Source organism: Rhinolophus sinicus, chromosome 11 (genome assembly GCF_057876585.1).
Source record: "Rhinolophus sinicus isolate RSI-liver-muscle chromosome 11, RSI-T2T, whole genome shotgun sequence".
NCBI lineage: Eukaryota > Metazoa > Chordata > Mammalia > Chiroptera > Rhinolophidae > Rhinolophus > Rhinolophus sinicus.
Window position 1 is genome coordinate 7,611,316 of NC_142511.1, and position 18,838 is coordinate 7,630,153.

At 42.0% G+C, this 18,838-nt stretch overlaps 1 protein-coding gene and 1 long non-coding RNA gene across 15 annotated transcripts in view; one reads left to right on the plus strand and one right to left on the minus strand.

The window, feature by feature from the left end:
- The window catches only part of COP1 (COP1 E3 ubiquitin ligase), a 115,240-nt gene extending 113,255 nt beyond the window's left edge, over positions 1-1,985 (minus strand). For 2 of the 5 annotated variants that reach the window (XM_019727875.3, XM_074322295.2), the window contains exon 1: positions 1,297-1,985. In XM_019727875.3, coding sequence (XP_019583434.1) covers positions 1,297-1,715 — 419 coding nt within the window. In that variant the 5' untranslated portion in view covers positions 1,716-1,985. The remainder of the gene's footprint in view (positions 1-1,296) is intronic. The other 3 variants (XM_074322298.2, XM_074322296.2, XM_019727802.3) reach the window with 2 other exon arrangements.
- A 156-nt stretch (positions 1,986-2,141) lies between these two features.
- Positions 2,142-18,838, plus strand: part of LOC109445514 (uncharacterized) — a 36,673-nt gene continuing 19,976 nt past the window's right edge. For all 10 annotated transcript variants that reach the window (XR_016022727.1, XR_016022728.1, XR_016022723.1 and 7 more), the window contains exons 1-3: positions 2,142-2,597; positions 3,697-3,798; positions 10,912-11,063. This is a non-coding gene — a long non-coding RNA (uncharacterized LOC109445514). The remainder of the gene's footprint in view (positions 2,598-3,696; positions 3,799-10,911; positions 11,064-18,838) is intronic.

An 18,838-nucleotide genomic window follows, 5' to 3' on the forward strand; every position in this document is an offset into this window, starting at 1 on the left:
TTGCATAGTGAATTCAACCCATTGCGGACGGAAAATAGTATTTTCTACCTGAGGTCAGGAATGTGAAAATACTGTCTTTCGTTAGTGAATGGTTGAATCTACAGATACGAAACCAAGGATATAAGGGCCAATTGTATTTACTGAAAAATACCGATGTATATATAACTGGACCCACACAGTTCAAACCTGTGTTGTTCAAGGGTCAAGTGTAATGACAACAAACTCCGATCATCTTCGACCCTGAAGTGAATCAACTTCCCCTATAATGACAGTTGCAAGCCAACTTCCTACACCATTAATATTCTAAATCCACATACAATTTCCTCCAGGGAAACGCACAAAATCCTACCAGTTAGCTGGTAAATGAATTTCACTCTGCTAAAAGCAATTCCTTTCTCACAATTCTACTATTTGCCTGGGCTTTGGTTACAGAAACACTCTCAACAAAACAATCAACTCCATCTTTCACTTAACAGGGCTGACCCCTCTATGACAGATACATAACTGAATACTACTACGGTGTATCATTCAAGATGTCATTCAAGTATGGCTGCCAAAATGTCAAATATTTCGCGTTCCTCGAATGAGACACTCCAGTATACTCTACTGTGACACAGAAGTGTAGTGGCTGCATCTGACACACGGATGACATTTAGTAAATGTGGTTCCCTATCGCAAGATATTCGGTTGAGAAGTGACATTTTCTGTGAACAGACTTCCTTGACAGATTTACAAGCGGCCTACCCTTTGAAATAGTTAAGATATTTATCCACACACACCGTGGACACTGACATGAAACACTACTTCTTGAAACATCCACACCCAGGTTTAGCACAGCATCAGCCACACTTCCAATCAGCACATTCTGGCCAACAACTCCGTCCCCCAGCATCCCGGGGAGCGTACCCCGCTCCCTTTACAAATCTAATTCGCTTTAACAAGCAATCCGGGCTAACACGACACCGAATTCACCAGCCAGCCAGAAAATTCAAGGCCTAACTTCCTTGCCCAACTTTTTCCTTTTATGCATAAGCATGTATCTGACTTTCCGTCTTGCCCCCCCATGTCTTATTCCCTGAAGTCTCTTCACTTCCTCCTCGCCAGTCCTTACCTCCCCGGTGCCCACCCTGCCTGGGGTCCCCAACATTGCCCCCTCTCACCCCACCAACCAGCAGCCCGCATCGCTCTGCAGACACCGCCCCGGCACCAAACAGCCCACCTCACACCCGACCCACCAGCCCGCACAGCAGAAACTCAGCGTTTAGCGGCGGGGAGGGGGCTGCTCTTCACACCCACCATACGAAGTCGTTGCTTTTGTCCTCGTACGAGTTGATGAGCCCGTTGCAGAGAGGGACGAGCAGAGGTCGCTTCCTGCTGCCGCCGCCGAGGCTGGAACTGCTCCCTCCGCCGCCGGCGCTGGGCCTGGGCGCGCAGCTGAGCCGGGACAGGCCCGCGGACACCACCCCAGCGCCGCTCCCTCTGCCGCTGCCGGACACAGCGGGCGCCACCAACACAGGCCGCACCGGGCCCCCGAGGCCGCCGGAGCCCGCGGCCTGGGCCGCCCCGCCGGACACCAGCGCCGACGCCGACGCCGCCACGGAAGGGGGCGACGGGGAAGAGGATAAGGATGAGGAGGCGGAAGTCACCGAGGAGGCCGCCGAGGAGCCAGGGCTGGTCCCGGCGGAGCCCGACCCGGCCTGGCGGCTACCAGACATCGTGACTCCCTCCCCTCCGGCGGGGCGCTCGGAGGAGAGGGACCGCGACCCGCCGCCGCCTCCCCTGCCTCCGCCTCAGTGCATCCTGAGGACGCGCGCCGCGCCGGAGGTGGGGCGGAGGAACAATAAAGTTGCTTTTTGTAAGGCGACCACACAGCAGCGTCCGACGGGAGGGGGCGGAGGGAACTAATCAAGCAGAGTAGACACCACCGCCGCTCTGGAGGCCGCCGCCGCCGCGGTACCCTGCCGCAGCCAACCCTGGTGCGCCGAGGCCCGGCGCTGCGCGTGCGCGAGCGGCGGAAGGGGCGGGAACGGCGGGGGATACGACTTTAAACGCGGCCCGGGCGGTTCTCAGGCACGCACGGCGCGCCGTCGACGGCGGCGGCGGCGGCCTATAACGACAGTAGCCCTCGCCGAGAGCTGTTTTCGTTCGTGACGTACCGGAGGGCAGCCCGTCTTAATGGGTGACAAGACTGCAGCGAGCGGAATGAATGGTCGCGGTGGCCGAGTGATTGAGGGGGGGAGGGCTTGACACGCGACTGCGCACGCGCGCCCTGAGTTACCCAGGGTCCCCGCTCCTGGCGGAGTTGAGCGGCGCCGGCGCGGAGCCGCCGCACCACGCATGCGTGCGGGTGAACCGCATTCCTCAACGTGAAGAGGGAGCGGTTGCTGCTGCCTGAGAGGCAGGCTGTGCAAACCAGTGGCGAGGGCATGACAGGTGCTTCGGAGTCGGGGATTGAAGGCTCTGCAGGCTGGGACACATGCAAATAACCTAGAAGCTCCGAGCAGTTGGAAAGAGCACTGGACTGAGAGTCAGGGACTCGGGACCATTCCACAGTATTCTGAGGAATACATTAAGATGAAGTCAGTCAACAGTGCTTTGTAAGTTGAAAACGTTGTAGCAAATGTTACCAATTTTATGGGATCGACCATGATCTTATTCTTGTATTTTGAAAAGTTATGTAGCAAATTAAGCCTAACAACAATGGGAAAACAAACGATACTTAATCAGAACACAGCTCAGCCAGAACCTCGGTTTATGTGGATCTGATGTATTCCTAGCACAAAACAAAGAAACCTGGTACTTAATGCCACCAGAAAATGTGCAATTTCTGGGAGGCTTTTTGGAATATTAAAAATTGATTGCAGATTGTCATTTGCCTTTTGGAGAATCCCTGAGATTCTTGGGGATGTAAAGGAGAAACAACTGAACTGGGTGATTTTTCGGTATCTCTTTCCACCTCTATCATTTTATGTTTCTTGGAGGAAAAGAGCCCAGAATTAATTTTCTCGAGTTTTGAAGACTAGGAGCAACCAGGGCCTTTCCCCAGGAACATCTGTCCAGGTAGGGCCAGGGAAGGGCCAGCAACAAGACAGCCATTCACCTGGGCAGTGAACCATCGTAAGGCTACCACACTGCTCAACTCTGCCTTAGTTGCTCACCCTCGTATTTCCAGCTCAGGTTTCTGCTCAGAAGAATAATAGAGGAATGGGTTTATCAGATTTCCACGAACCACCGTCCTTGTGTGAACGTTGCATTATCCAATCCCTTGTTTAAATTCATTTCCAAGACCCAACTGAAATGTGAAGCCTTCCTGACTCCTTGTCAGAGATGGTTGAACTCTCATTTGTGCTCCAAGGATATTTTGTTTGCACTTACAACATTGTATTTTAGTGGTTTATATGATTCTCCTCCACCAGCCTATCAGCTTCAGCTTTGTATTCTCAGCAGGTAACACAATGCCTGGCCTATGTTAGGTGCTCATCAAATATTTCTCAACTAACAAATGAATAAAGCAATTGATCTCGTTTTTATTTTAATTATTTGCTTAAAGTATGGTTTTCCAACTAAATTGTAAGTTCCATGAAAGACAGAACCGTATTGGTGCTCAGTGGGCATTCAATAATTTTTTTGATGAAAGAATGTGTAAAGTAATGCAAAGAATTTGATGAATATCTGTTGAACATTTGCTACCCATAGGCCTGGAATAGGAAAAGAAGAGTTGAAGAAGCATATACAACATTGTTTCTACATTCAAGAAATTTATAGAGTAGTTGACGAATTAGAAAAATACGTAAAAAAGTAAGTAATGTTTCCAAGGAGCACATGTGAAATGCTTAATGAGTAAAGTAGAGCATCGCCATAGGAGCTAAAGCAAGAGCAAGTGCTGAGGACCAGCCGTGTTGGTGTGGGTAAATGTTAGACCTTAAGAAAGAAAAGTATGGCTTGGTCAATCAGAAAGTATAATTAAAGTCATGAACCCAGAAAATAAAAAAGTAAAAGTGTTTTCATCGAGTTCAGATAATCTATTTGATAGGGGTAAAGACTTTATTCAGGAAAAATTCATTTGGGGGGGCAAATTGTAAAGAGTCTTGAATTCACTTTGAAAAGTAGCCTATAAGCCATTAGAAACAATGAAGGCATTTATTGGGGCTAAAATATATTCAGTGTCATTTTGAAGTTTAAGTTTTCAGCAGATTAATCTTTCAGAAGAAGTGGGAGATTAGGAGCAAAGAGACTAATTCGGAAAAAATTATAGCAGCCCAAGCATAAGTGATGAGATTCTAGATTAGAGAGCTGACGAGGAAAGTAAGGGGATAGTCTGAGATAAAAACACAAAAGAGTCTATAGAAGTAAGTTACTCTCTAAAAGAATCTTTACGATTCTGGAGGGCCTGACCCAGGTCTGTCTTGTTCATCACTGTCTTGCCCAGTACTTTGTTGGCATAAATGCTGACAAATTCATTAAGGAAAAGTGATGGAACACAAAGAGGAGTGTCTCCAAAGATAACTCCAGGGATAATAGCAGGATGACAGAATTGGAGACGGCCAGTGGATGATTTAGTTTTGGATGTGTTGTGTGAGTGCTTACGTACTTTCAAGTAAGCGTATCCAGGTAGTGATTGAAAATCCAGGCTAAGGCAAAGGGGGAACTTCAGCACATGAGAGAAATAAAGCTGCAGATTTCTGAGCTCTACCTCCAGAGATCCTGACTCTATAGGTCTGAGGTAGGGCCTATGAATATGCATTCTTACCAGCACCCAGGTGAATCTGGTGCAGGTGACTAACCCTTTGAGAAATATGTAGTTGATATTGCAGGTAATGTAAGAGAAATACGTAAAGTAGTCTCTTCCTTCCAGGGAGCTTATTCAGGAGACAGAAAATGATATGACTCGTTGAGAAGTCTCTGAGAAAAAAATCATCATGAGCTTAGTATTACCACTTCAGAACCTATCTTTAATAAAATCTAAATTTACGAAAGGAAGCTGAGGGGATATGATGCAGTGGAATTTCCCTCTTATGCCAGATAAATGTATAAAGACTTCTGAAAGTATACCACCCTTATTAGTTTTTACTGGCAGTCTTCTGGGAAAGCAGAAGAGAAAAGAGGAAGCATAACAAAATATACACATGCAAACAGACAAAAGTCAGACAACTCAGAAGAAGCAAACAGGAGAAGGGAAGAAAGCATTAATGAGAAATGAAAGTAAATGTAAAATAACAGCTTAGCTGTAATAATTAAAAGAATGCCATCGTGTTGTTAAATACATTAATCCAGTGAATGATTAAAATGACAAGACAAAATCCAGTCTTCCACAAAAACACGGCTACTCAAGTAAAATCTAATAGTTAAGGTAGAATGGAACTACCACGAGGATTGAACTTCCCAGATATATTGCTAAGGTATCTTATCCAAATAGAATAATTTAGGGAAATAAGGCTGCTGATTTCATCTCTAGCTAGCCCTGCCCTTTGGTAACCAATCTTCCAAAAAGATCCTCCCTAAAAAGCTGTATTTACCTGAGTCACCTGAAGGGTTTGCTACCTGTTAGCCCAGTTTGCTGTCTAACCAAATCTCTGAATGAATAGTAGCTTCCTGTTCAGTTTTTGTTTTTAATTTAATGTGTTTGCCCTATTTAAAAAAAAAAGGGGGGGGGTATGAAATAACCATGGTATTGAAAAGCTAAACTGAGAAGAAAAAGGAGAAAACAGTTTTCTGTCAGTGTGAATGGACAAGAAAGAAATGGAGAAGTTTCTTAACCCGATAGCATAATAATGTATCTAGCAGAAAATTAAAGTGAAAAGCTCCAACTTGCAGTTTAAAACGTAAGGTAGACATCTATGGAGAACTATAATTTCTTAGAGTTATTATTTGAGAACAGTCTGTTCTCCAAAAATGTCTATCGCACTGTTTTCATTGCTAGAATTGCATCATTAGCTTTTATTGCTCTCCCAGTCTTCCTGTATAAATTTATAAGCATTTTTTAGAGAAGGCAAATTAATAGCAGTAGCACTAATACCTTGGTAAGTTGGTCATCATATTAAAAGAAGTTAATTTCCTTTTATTAAAAGACTTCTTTTGCAAGCTAATGCTAGCAATTTTAGTCAAGGTAGTTGTAAAATATGGCCTAGGCCAATAAGAAGTATTGTAACATTGAAGGATTCTAGGTGGAGTTGTGTGTGTGTGAATGCAAGTTACTAAATGTGGTTAGTCAGCTTTGAGAAAAAAAAAAAAAAAGATTGGGAAAAATCAATACTGACTAGAAAAACATTTACTTGTATTATACGTTGAATGTGTACATATTTATGAAAATGTGGGTAGGTCTAGATCAACTTGAAGATCATAAGCCAAAACAAAATGAAGTCTAATGAATTCTGCAAAAACAGAACAGTTGGTGTCATCATGAGGTTAATATGAGGTAATATTATTAAAGGCAGAAACAAACAAACAAAAATAACCTCATATTGAAACTGAAACAAATGACATTGCAAGTGTTTTGTTCCATGGGTTTGACCACCCGTGCATGTAATGTGGCATAACTAAGTGATGTGGGGAAGTGAGTATAGCTAGAATCAAGACATATTTAAAACGGTACATTGTCCGTTATATTTGCGTCAAGGCACCTTCATAGATTGTGAGTGGTAGTTCTTTCTGCCTAGCACTCTGGCTGTTCAGATGTAGTTGCTGGCAGATCATACTATGATATCACCAATACCCACTCCTATCACCCATTGAATTCTGTAAGAACTAGGAGTGCTGAGGAAGTACTAAATAGTGAACTTGTGTCAGCAACCTAGAGTGAAGGGTGAATAGTATTTGGATCTGATAATTATAATTAGATTTATATCAAGTTGAAAGAGAAGTTAGTTTGGGAGCCTGTTCTTAACCTTTAAAGGTGATATCAAGTAAAAGAAGTATTCGTTCTGACAGTGTTTCCTCTTATTATCTGCGCCTGTGTGGTAAGTCTTATATTCTAAATTTGCTTTATTCAGATACAGCAGGGGTTTATCTTCTCACCCATTGAGTCCTCCCACACAGAGCCTTGGGCATCTTCCATTAAACCAGTTCATCCACTGCATTTGCACTTATCAATTTATTGTGAGATAATAGAAACTGGTATTATCTCATCTTCAGTTTGGAACAATTAGGTCAATGCAGTAAAGTTGCTGGCTAGATCCTGATACCCCACCTATGTTCATCAACTGAGGGGTGCTGAATCTGGGCCATCTGACAGCGGTTCAACTGATATAAGAGCATATTTTTGGTTTTGAGTCCATTAAACCAAAGTAACAAATAAAAATCGAGTATCATATCCCATCCTTCATTTTTCCTTCCTTTGCTGCATGAGACTACATCACTCTCCAATGCTTGGATTGTACCAAGATGCTAACCAATGTTGATAATACCTCTGAAGAAATTACAAGCTAAATTTCATACTGAAAATCTAATTCAGTATGGGTATTATCCACTGCAGGGCCAATAGCCATGTATTACTTTTCTGTTGCTGCCATTGCAAACCAGCACAAATTTAGTGGCTTGAAACAACAGAATTTAGACTTGCTGTTTTTTCTGAGTCTCACCAGACAAATTAAGTTGTCAATGAGGCTGCTTTCTGGAGGCTCTGGGGGATAGATAATCTGCCTCCAGTTTCGTTCAGGTTGTTGGCACAGTTGAATTCATGTGGCCCTAGGACTGATGCTCCTGTTTCCTTACTGGCTGTCACCTCAGCGCTATCCTCTGCTTCTGGAGGCCACTGCATTCCTTGGCTCATGGCCCCCTTCCCCCATCGCCAGCAACAGTGGGTCAAATCCTTCTCACACTGCATCTCTGACCGACTCTTCCGTCTTCCTCCTTCACCTTTTAAGAGCCTATGTGATTATATTGGACCCACCTAAATAATCCAGGATAATCTCCCTATTTTAAGGTCAGCAAATTCCATCTGCAAAATCTCTTTTGCCTTGTAACATTAACACACTGACAGGTTCCAGGTTCCTTGGTGGGGCTTTAACCTGCCTACCATATGCAGTATTAAACACATTGCTCAAGGAATACTGGTTAGTTGACTAGGTGTTGTGAAGTACTTCCGGGCCGATCCACAGGGACAAGAGTTCACTTCTTCCAAAGAACTACTTAATAAGATACCGATGGCTTTGGATAGTCTCTTTAGAGAACCAGTATATTGAGAAAAAGTTTCTTTTCTTGTAGGAATCACCTCACCCTTTTCACATTAAGGTGAACCAGTCGCCTTCCATTCAGTATACTTATTAAATACTGAGTAATATAAAAACATGTCAGTAGAGATTTATATTGACAGCTAAATTTAGGGATCCATATGTAGACATTATTACTAAATATTTCTGTGTATATCATGGGAGAACAGTGTTTCTATTTCCTTGGTAGAAATTTTCTTCCCATTATTTCTTTTTACACTTAATGTGTTTTTATATTGCAAGAGATTTCTTTCACTTGAGTAATGAAACAAAAAAATCTGGGAAACCCTGGAACTCTGGTTTGTTTAGTGAGCAGGTCATTTATTTCACCTATTCTACTCTGTAAACTAATCCAGAACTAGAACTCATCACAGAAATGAAAAACTTGTGATTTCTGGTTCAAGACGGCAGACTGTCATCACACATTAATCTCTTCTCTTTCTGAAAAGGAATAATATCCTTAAAAGAACACATCCATTAAAAATAAATGTATCCATAAAACACCATAAAACAATGAAGACCAATAGTGAACAAGAAAAGTGGGGAAATTTTTCACGTATACGTAGAATATATACTAGACAGTATATATAATACATAGTTACATATAATATATTACTATGTTAGTATGTAAGTATACTCATAATAGTATATATTGCAGATTGTGATAGATTAATGAAGAGTTTAGAGCCGATGAGGCTGTAGCCCAAAATATATTAAGGAGAAAGTTGCTGAAGAACAACAGGCCTTTCTTCCCAATAGGGCCCAAAGCATGATGAAGCTTTCAAGCATTAATTATGCTAACTAATTAAAAGATTATCTGTGGAACAGTTGGTCTATGTATGCATGGCTGGTACAGTAAAACTGAATCTGCTCACTAGATCAGTTATGGTTCCTTTGGTCGTTCACTCCTCTCCTGGAATAATTGTGGTAATTCTAGAGGTCATGCATGCCAGGAAGGGGCACTGACCCACCTCCAGCAGGAGAAGGGTGCATTTATCAGATCAAAACCAGAGCCTCTGTGATTAAGCCCTTCCCCAGTCAGCTACAGCTAAGAAGGCTAGCAGTAACAGTATTTGCCTCTAGGTGAAAGCGCTCTCTAAGGAAAGTGAACCGTTTTGATAAGTATGGATAGAAGATAGGGAGAGCGAGAGGCCAAATGAACCCTGAAATAGCAGTGAACTCACATAATGGACATTGGAGTAGTGGAGAGAGGGAGGGAAGATAGAAATTCAACTTTCACCTTGTACTGAAATACTCTGTAAAGAATATTACTCGAATGAACCCCTCCTTCCCTTGGCTTGCCTGATGGGATGCCCAGCTTATATGCTTGCTCCCACATCTATGTACCCTAAAGTGATAGCATATTGCTAAGTGAAAGAAGCCACTCTGAAAAGGCTACAAACTGTATAATTCCAACTCTGTGACATTTTGGAGGAGGCAAAATATGGAGACAGTAAACATACCAGGGATTGCCAGGGATTTAGGAAGGAGGGAAAGAGGGATAAATGGGTGGAGTACAGGTGAGTTTTAGGGCAATGAAACTATTCTATGTGATATTGTAATAGATACATGACATTATACCTATATCAAAACCATAAAACTGTTAATACTAAGATTAAGCCCTAGTGTAAACTATAGGCTTTAGATAATAATAATAATAATGTATCAATATTCCATACATTAATTATAACCAACATACCAAATGAATGCAGTATGTGAAAAACGGGAAGCTGTTGGCTGGGAGGGGAATATGGAAATCCTATGTACTCTGCTCAATACTTCTGCAAACTTAAAACTTCTAAATAATGATGTCTGTTAATTTAAAAAAATATAAATGGAAACAAAAAAAATAAAATACATTTTCAGAGGTTTGAGGAATAGATTCAGTAAAATTGAAGGAAAAAATATATATGCACACAAAGAAATGTTAGAAGAAAAATTCCCAGACCAGAATAAAAACTTGACAGTAAAATCAGATTACCCAACAAGTGCCAAGCAGAAACGTAAAAAAAATATTTTGCCAGTGAAATTTCAGATCACCAGGGATAAAGAGAAAATACTAAATTATCCCCAACATAAAAGAATATAACTATTACTTAAAAACAATAATCAGATTGTCATTGCATGTTGTTTTGGACTGACTGCTTATGTCCCCCACAAATTGATATGTTGAAAGCCTAGCCCCCAATGTGATGGTATTAGGAAGTGGGCCTTTGGGAGGAGATTAGGTTGTGAGGGTGGAGCCCTCCTAAACGGGATGAGTGCCCTTATAAGAAGAGACATGACAGCTTATTGTCCTCCCCTCCCCTACCGCTCTGTGCCACATGAAGATACAAGGAGAAGATGGCCATCTGCAAACAGGAAATAGCTCCCAGAAGACACCAAGTCTGCCAGCACCTTGATCTTGGACTTCCCAGACTCTAGAATGGGATAAATCAATGTTTGTTATTTACACCACCCGGTCTATGGAAATCTGTTATGGCTCCCTGAGCTGACTAAAACAGATGTATTATAAGCAACTAAATGCTAATAGAAAAAAATGCTTTCAACTTTCTGAGGGAAAACTATTTTGAGCCTAAAATTTTAAAACCAGTCAAAGGTGAGGGCAAAATAAAGATATTTTCAGACATAAAAGTACTTGAAATGTTTACCACCTATAGTAGATTCTGATGGTACCCAACCTGGATTCATTTTACCTGGCCAGGGCCCCCCAGCTTCCGAGTGTTGGTTGCTAATGACACAGCTACCTTCTCTGGAGGATTGCTGCTGTGTATACTGGAGCTGGGAGCCACCTTCCCTACCCTCCCACCACGCTGCCCTCACCCTGGCAGCCAACGGCTAATGACCAACACAAGGGTAAGTAAACATACAGCCTCCTTGGGGCCAGCTTTGCAGGTTAGTTGGTGCTTCTGGGCTCCCTGCAGGACTAGCCGGAAATTAATCTCCAGTTGATTAATCTCCTCATCCATGTCTAGTTTTCTTTCCCTGTCCTATCCTGCTTTCTTCATTCCCCTTTCAAGAGCAAACCCTCAGTAAAATCACTTTCATAAGAATTCCCATCTCAGGCTCTGCTTCTAGGGAACACAGTCTAGCACTCCACACATTCTAAAAGGAAAAGGTTGCTTAAGAATGCACTGCAACTTACAAAATAAAAGGAACCCAGGGACTTCTACTTCTGGCCAACATGGAATAGCATGGACCAAAATTACCCCCCACGTGAAATGACTAAGAAAACACACACTGTATGAAACAGTGCTTTTAGATATCGGATATCAGGTATCCCAGAACAGTGATCTCTGAGAAAGGGGAAAGAAATGAGGTGAACCCTACAATTGCCTGAAGAATGTCTCCAAGCCACACTACAGGAAGGCGACGCTAGGCAGAGCCAGATGGTCTCTCTCAGTTGAGGAAACAGAAGAGCAAGTCTAAGAAGGGACTGAGAATCCAGTGGCCAGAGTGTTCAAGGCAGAACTGCAGAGAAGAAACAGCTCCAGAGATCTGAAGAGCATAGCGTCTTCCTCAAGTCTTCAGTGGAGTACTGTTAGTGCACGCGTGGGTAAAGAAACACCCAAAGGAGCAGGGAAAGCAGTCCGCAGGCTGGGAAGAGCCACTGAAATTTAAGGGTTGGTTTGTTGCACCAACTAGTGCAAATTGGCGAATTCATGAGAACTTCAACATGCTCCTCAAATTCATAGCAAGCACTGAAAAAAAAAGATATGCATATTAGACAAAGGGACTGTACTATTATTGTTCAATAAATGGTGCCAGAAAAAGCGTACATTTAGAAAGATTACAAATTGAATCACTACTTTGCACTATGCAAAAAAACGTATTCTAGATAAATTATAGTTCTAAATATAAAATAATTACCAAATAATATTTCTGAGCTTTCAAATTGATCTTAATATAATCTTTTTCATATCCTTGTAAAATAAGGATACTGTAACATTTATGTCATAGCACAGAGGGTTGAAGGTTTTGGAGTAAGTCTGCCTGTATTTATGTCGTTCCCATCTCCATCCCTCACCCTTTGAGTCTTTAATTCTGAGATCAGATCCTTTTTTCTTACCTCTTTTGTTTGCCACTCTATTCAATCTGAGTTATCTTTTCAATCTGAGTTATCTTTCTTTAATTCTGGGAAATTAATCATCACATATTTCATCATGTTATTTCATCATATGTTTTCTCCTTTTTCTTTCCCCTGAGATTTTAATTAGTAACATTTGGCACTTTTATTTCTATTCACTCTACCTCTTAGCTTTTATTATATATATATATATACACACAAATATATAAAATTTTTATATTTATATTCTTCATGTTTTACTTTCTAAAGTATTCTTCTATCTTATCTCACTAATTTGTTTTATGGCTGCATCCATCTGCTATTATCCTATCAATTATACTTTTCCTACCAAATATTTCCACTTGGTTCCTTTTTTTGGTAACTTTTGGTTTCTGATCCAGTTATGATGAGTAGATAATATCCAATCATAAATTAATTACTCATTTGTAGAAGGTTCAGTGGGTCAGTCTCTGTTCTTTAGGAATAACATTCATTTAACAACCATTTATTGGACACTTGCCATGTATCAACCACTGTATCAAATTCTGGAGATACAGTAGTTACACCAGCTTCCCTCCTTATGGGCTTTATGTGCTAAAAATTAGTTAACATTTAAATCAGTAGCTAAGTTCTATGAAACAAAGTTCTCTGATGGGAATGCTATTTTGATTGAGTTGGTTAATAACAACCATCTCTGAGACCAGTGTTTGAGCAGAGACCTGGATGAAGTGTGCCAAGGAAACAGCATGTGAGGATCATTCTAGGCAGAGATTATCGCAGCATGTGCAAAGGCCCTGAGCAGGGGCATGCTTAGTAGTTGAAGCTCAAATCCAGTGGAGCAGCATGACGGGGGATGTGGGGAAGAGAGGAAATGGGGTCGGAAAGGCAGTCTTATAGGCTAAATTGTATCCCCACAACTTCACATGTAGAAGCCCTAACCCCTCATCCCTCAGAATGTGACTATATTTGGAGACAGGGTCTTTAAAGAGGTGATTAAGTTAAAGTGGGGCCTTTAGAGTGGTTCCTAATCCAATGTGACTGGTGTCCTTTATAGGAAGAAGACATTTGGAGGACATGTAGACACGAGGGTCATGTACAGAGTAAAGACTATATACAAGCCAAGGACAGAGGCCTCAGGAGAAACCAACCCTGCCGACACCTGGACCTCAGACTTCCAGCCTCCAGAACTGGAGGAAATAAATTTCTGTTGTTTAAGCTGCCCAGTCCATGGTATTTTGTTCTAGCAGCCCCAGTAAACGATACAGGTGACCAGGAGCCTTCAACAGTACACTGTTAGAATTTGAACGCAGATATTATTCATAGAAACTGCAAAATTACACATTCCATTTGTTTTAATGGTCTATTTGGTGGGACTGTCTTGAGAATAATATTAAGACTCACAGCTTATTTCCATTTTTTTTCCCCATGAGAAAAGAAAGCATAATCAATGGTGTGGTGAGAATTATGGAGAATTTTGCTAACTTTCCTGAAATAATCACGGAGAAAAAGATGGACATATTTACGACAAAAGTAATAAAAAAAATTTAACTCCCACATGTCAAAAGACAAAGGCCAACATCAAAAGGCAAACCATAAACTATGCATAAATTTTTGCAGTAAATAAGAATAACAAATCCTAGGTCCTCTATAATCCATAGTAATTGCGTTTGAGTGCTACCATCCATTTTCTCTCCTTCTGGTGACATGTGAAGATCTATGGCCTTTCACATTTTCAGTCCATGTGGTTCTGGACAGAGACCAAACCCCAGAACTCCAGCAAGTTTAACATATAATCCAGACTTAACCAATCAGTGTGTCACATTCTTAGTGCCTCCCCTACCCCTCCAACCAGATTGATAGATTCAGAAATGGACATCACTCAAGAAAAGGCGGTTTTGCTGGGACATGTAGGAAGGAGAGCTTGTTTCTTTTCTCCTTGGACCTGAAGCCAAAGAGGTCATAGGGACCGAAACTGTTGCCACCATGTTGGTACCAGCTTGCTACCATGTAGAACCAAAAAATGAGACCAACATAGAGGAAAGAAGAATTAATAAATCGAGAGCAATGAAATTCTGACCACGTCATTTTAGCCCTGAATCCAGACGTACCTGATATCAGCGCTAACATAACAGTATTTAGTTTCATAGGCAATTAAATTCCCTACTGCTGTCATTTCAGTTAGCATTCTAATTGTCAGTTCTTTCAACTAGACTGTCAGATTCTTGACTGCAATGACTATTTCTTTTCCGGTCCATTCTCAGTGTTTGGCAAAGTGCCTGGTATTAGAGGGCAAGGGTCATATATTTTTACAAAATGAACGTTGAGTTAAGAAGCTCTCGTGTTTTAAAGATGCCCTTAAGGACGCATCGTACTTCCTATGTGATTTTGACTTTCACAATATCATAAAGACATTTTCTGGTCTATGGTAAATGCATGACCCACAGAGCATGCACTAATACCCTTTTAGTATCATGACTCCATATTTTTGGTGGGTGATACACTTGGTCCACTTCCAAACACCCCCATAGCAACTGAAGTTTCAAAAATATACTCGAAAGTCGTATTTTCATTCTTGTCAGCTCATATACTACGTATCATCTCAGATCAGAAGCCCCAGGAGCCATCTGCTTTGGACGTCTTTGTTTGCCTTCTTCCTACTTAGGAAGGAAAAAAATCTGCAGGTTGACGTCATTTATTTGTTCATTTGTTTGTTCATTCTCTCATTCGTGTGTTCAGGCAATGTGTTATTAATCTATTTGCTACATAACAAATACCCATAAACTTAGAGGCTTAAAACACCCGTTGCTGAGTTCATGACTCTCCAGGCTGGCAGTTTGTACTGAGCTGCACTGGGAAGTTCTGCAGCTCTTACTGGGACTCTCTTTTGGGACTCCTGGATTGGCTGGAGGCTGGCTAGCCTATGACGACCTCAGCTGAGACAGCACCAATCTGCTCCCTGTGTCGTGACATTATTTTATCCTGAGCATTACGTCTAAGTTAACCATAACACATAAAACCCTTCCATTCGGGATGTCACAGGGTAGGCAATACCAAGAAAAATTACTGATGATACTGGAATGAAAGTCAAATCTGGATTCAGTGAAGGAGGGATTGTATTCAAAAGTAGTATTGCAAGACGGAAAGAGGCTATGGCAAATGGGGAAATGGGGTAGCGAAATTATTGCAATACGGCGTATGCTTTGACCACAAGGTCTGCCAGTGACTCAAGAGTTAGGGAAAAAGAGTAAACAAAGCGAGAAAGAACTAGGTGTGGGGCAGTGAGGTGAATGGGTGGCACTTTCAGATAGTAGACTAGAGGATAGTTTATTTTACTCTGAAGCCAGTTTATTCTCAGGAAGGGATGTATACTGGCTCAGGCTGAGGGTAGACCAAAGTTTAGGGGCCTGGAGTAAGGACACAGATTAGCAGGAGAAAAAAACAAAACTATTTTAATTATGTACTGTTAAAAAGAAAAAAAAAAAAACAGGCCCAAAATGGAGGCACTTGTGCTAAGCCTCACCAAGGCTTAATATCTACCTTAATTGCAGTTTCTGTCTCTCCTAGGAGTAATCTTTAAACCAATCAGTCTGGAATTTCGTGATTAGCACTAGTGAGGTCCTACTGATAAAACCTCTGTCACCCTTCCTTGTTCTGCCCAATTTCTGCCTATAAAAATCTTCCATTTGGTACACTTCTCAGAGCACCCCTCCATTTACGAGATGGGATGCTGCCCAATTCATGAATTATCAGTAAAGTCAATTAGATCCTTAAATTTACTCAGTTGAATTTTTGTTCTTTAACAATACTTACAGGAGCCCCTCAAAGATATGAGACTTGGAAGGTTTCGGGGTCAAGGGCTTCAAAGAGGAGAAGGCAATTCAGGGGAAGTTGAGAAGAGGAAATGTTTGGTAAACAAATGTCCTGCTATGCAGATAATTCTTTCAGGTGAAAAAGTTGTCTCTAGTAATAGCTCTCTTCATGGTAAGGGCCCCTTTTCTTAAGTAAATTCTCTTTACAAATACAGATTTCTCTTTCAAAAGAGTAATTTATGCTGTTTTCAGAGCTTCTCTGTGTCTATAGTTTCTTAAGAATACTTATGCCAAAAAGGCATATTTTGGGGTAGTATATTCTGCTATCCTTCAAAATGTTAAATTGTTTTTATGGTACTAAGTCTCAGTTCCATCTTTCAGGAATGAATTAGTATAATAAAGCCTGGCAGGAAGGGGATCCCTCATTGTGGTAAGAAAATGCCTTGCGTGACAGTGAAGATACGATTATTTTATACTTTCAAAGGAAAGAGACAGGAAGACCAACTTCCCCCAACTTACAGTACATGAATCGAATAATCTTTGGTTGTTAGGAGAGAATCATTTATAAATGTGTACATCCTGATGGCAGGAGGCAGAAAGGGAATAAACTGAGATGTTCTATTAATATCCAAGGAACATGTGTGGGCGTCGGTGGTACTTCCACGCTGGTGATGTATTAATGACTTAAATGATGGGAACTGGGGACTAGTGTGCAAGTGAGGAGCAATCCAGGCCCTTGGTCACAGCACGTTGAGCAGTCTGGGGCCCACAGTCCTTGGTGCAGCTTGGGAGTAATGGTTCCATGCCAGGAGAGGCAAGTTGAGGGGCTTTCAGGCTGCTGCCTCCCCCCACTTCACTGAGCACTCAGCTCCTATAGTAGGCGCGTCACTCAGAGAGAAGCTTGTCATTGTTCCCAACCCCACCTCCAGAGCTCTGGCTCAGACATTTTGCCTAGGAGAGAAGAGGACCATAAGGCAGATCGTTCCCACTCTCTTCCCAAAGGGACTGACTTCGCTTGTGACAGATCCTGGAGAAGTTCATGGTGCAAGTTGGGGTGAAAAACAAGTGGAAAGAAATGGGTGGATTTAATGAAGGCCCGGACTAGACTGTAGGCTGGCTAGTGGTCAGAGAGGACTAAGGAATAGGACAGCTGGGAGGAGTCCTATTGGAGTCAGAATATCGCACCTATTTTCAGAAACAATTCCTTTAAAGGAGCCACAAATGGATTGGATTCGTTTGTAGAGCAATTTATGCCCAGGACATTGATGGAAAAAACAGAGCAATTAACCAGCAATTAGTGGAGTTTAACAGCTGGATGTGGTCAGGGAAAGAGGAAGAAAGCAAGGCCATCCCAGGGTGGCTGTGAGCCTGCCCAAAGCGGTACCTCCTTAAGGAGCCACCTGAGAGGTTTCACACTGTGTTGCAGGGGTGAGGGGAGACTAGACTTCATTAAAGTCATCCAGCCAATCACTACACAGATTGAGAAAGAGGCCCTTGCCTCTAGCAATCTGGACCAGCAGAGTGGCCGAACTTGATGTGAAAAGTTTAGGTGAAAATAAAGGACACATGGAAAGGAGAAATAATTTATTGAGTGTAAAGGAATGTATAAGTGGGTTATGCAATGAGAGCAATCCAACATTGTATTAATACCATGTTTTCCCCAAAATAAGACCTAGCTGGCCCATCAGCTCTAATCCATCTTTTGGAGCAAAAATTAATATAAGACCCGGTCTTATTTTACTATAAGACCGGGTCTTATCTAACATAACGTAATATAAGACCAGATCTTATATTAATTTTTTCTCCAAAAGGTGCAGTAGAGCTGATGGTCTGGCTAGGTCTTATTTTCGGGGAAACACAGGACGTCAAGAGAGGCTCAGAGCAAGAGAGGAATGTTGTCTCCTAGGTAATGTTGTGCACACTGAGACAAGCACTATTTCAGAACCTGATGAGGCTGGATGGCAGTCTGCAAACCTGAGTCTGGGAGATGTTCTGGTCACGTGAGATGCTGAAGAACTGGATGAACTGTTAATGACTAAATTGAACTCTACTGATGTGCCAGTATCTTTGGCTACCATTTTCAAGTGACATCTCCTACAAAGGATATCATTTGGGATGGAATTTCCAAGAATTGCCTCCTACTGGGACTTTGTGTGTGGCTCCTAACACACCGATTGCTGCATCACTGTAAACCCTCAGGATCAGATACTTCGGAGGTCCCTGGTTATAATGGACACAATGTCATGGCAGCATGCCCAACGTGCCCCAGTGTGTTATCCACAGTGTATAATGCACAAGCACCATCACCCTTGTTTTTATGAATGGAAAGCTATTAAGCAGAATGAGAGAAAACGATGGGTTCCTGATGAAACTGAAGCAATGGCCGTTATGTGATGGACCTGAGATCTTCTGGGGAACAGCCCCACCCTGAGACGAGGAAGGCTATGGGACTAAATTACATCTGGCTTTGACTACTCATTTAATCCTAGTTGGGGTGCCCAACATTTTTGGGGCACAAAAGATGTATCCTAACTGCACCCAGACCATTAGTACAGAATGGCAACGACATGCATGGTGGATTAAACAACCATGACCCGCAAGCCAGAAGAGGGTCTTAGGGGACATAGATGTCAGTCGCGGTATCCTGGGGCAAGCGGAGTTTGCTTTTAATGAGGAGCAGCATTCAGAGGAAAAAGATTTATTAACTAGAATAGGCAGATTAGAGGGAGTTCTGTCCCAGGAGGAAGGCAAGGATG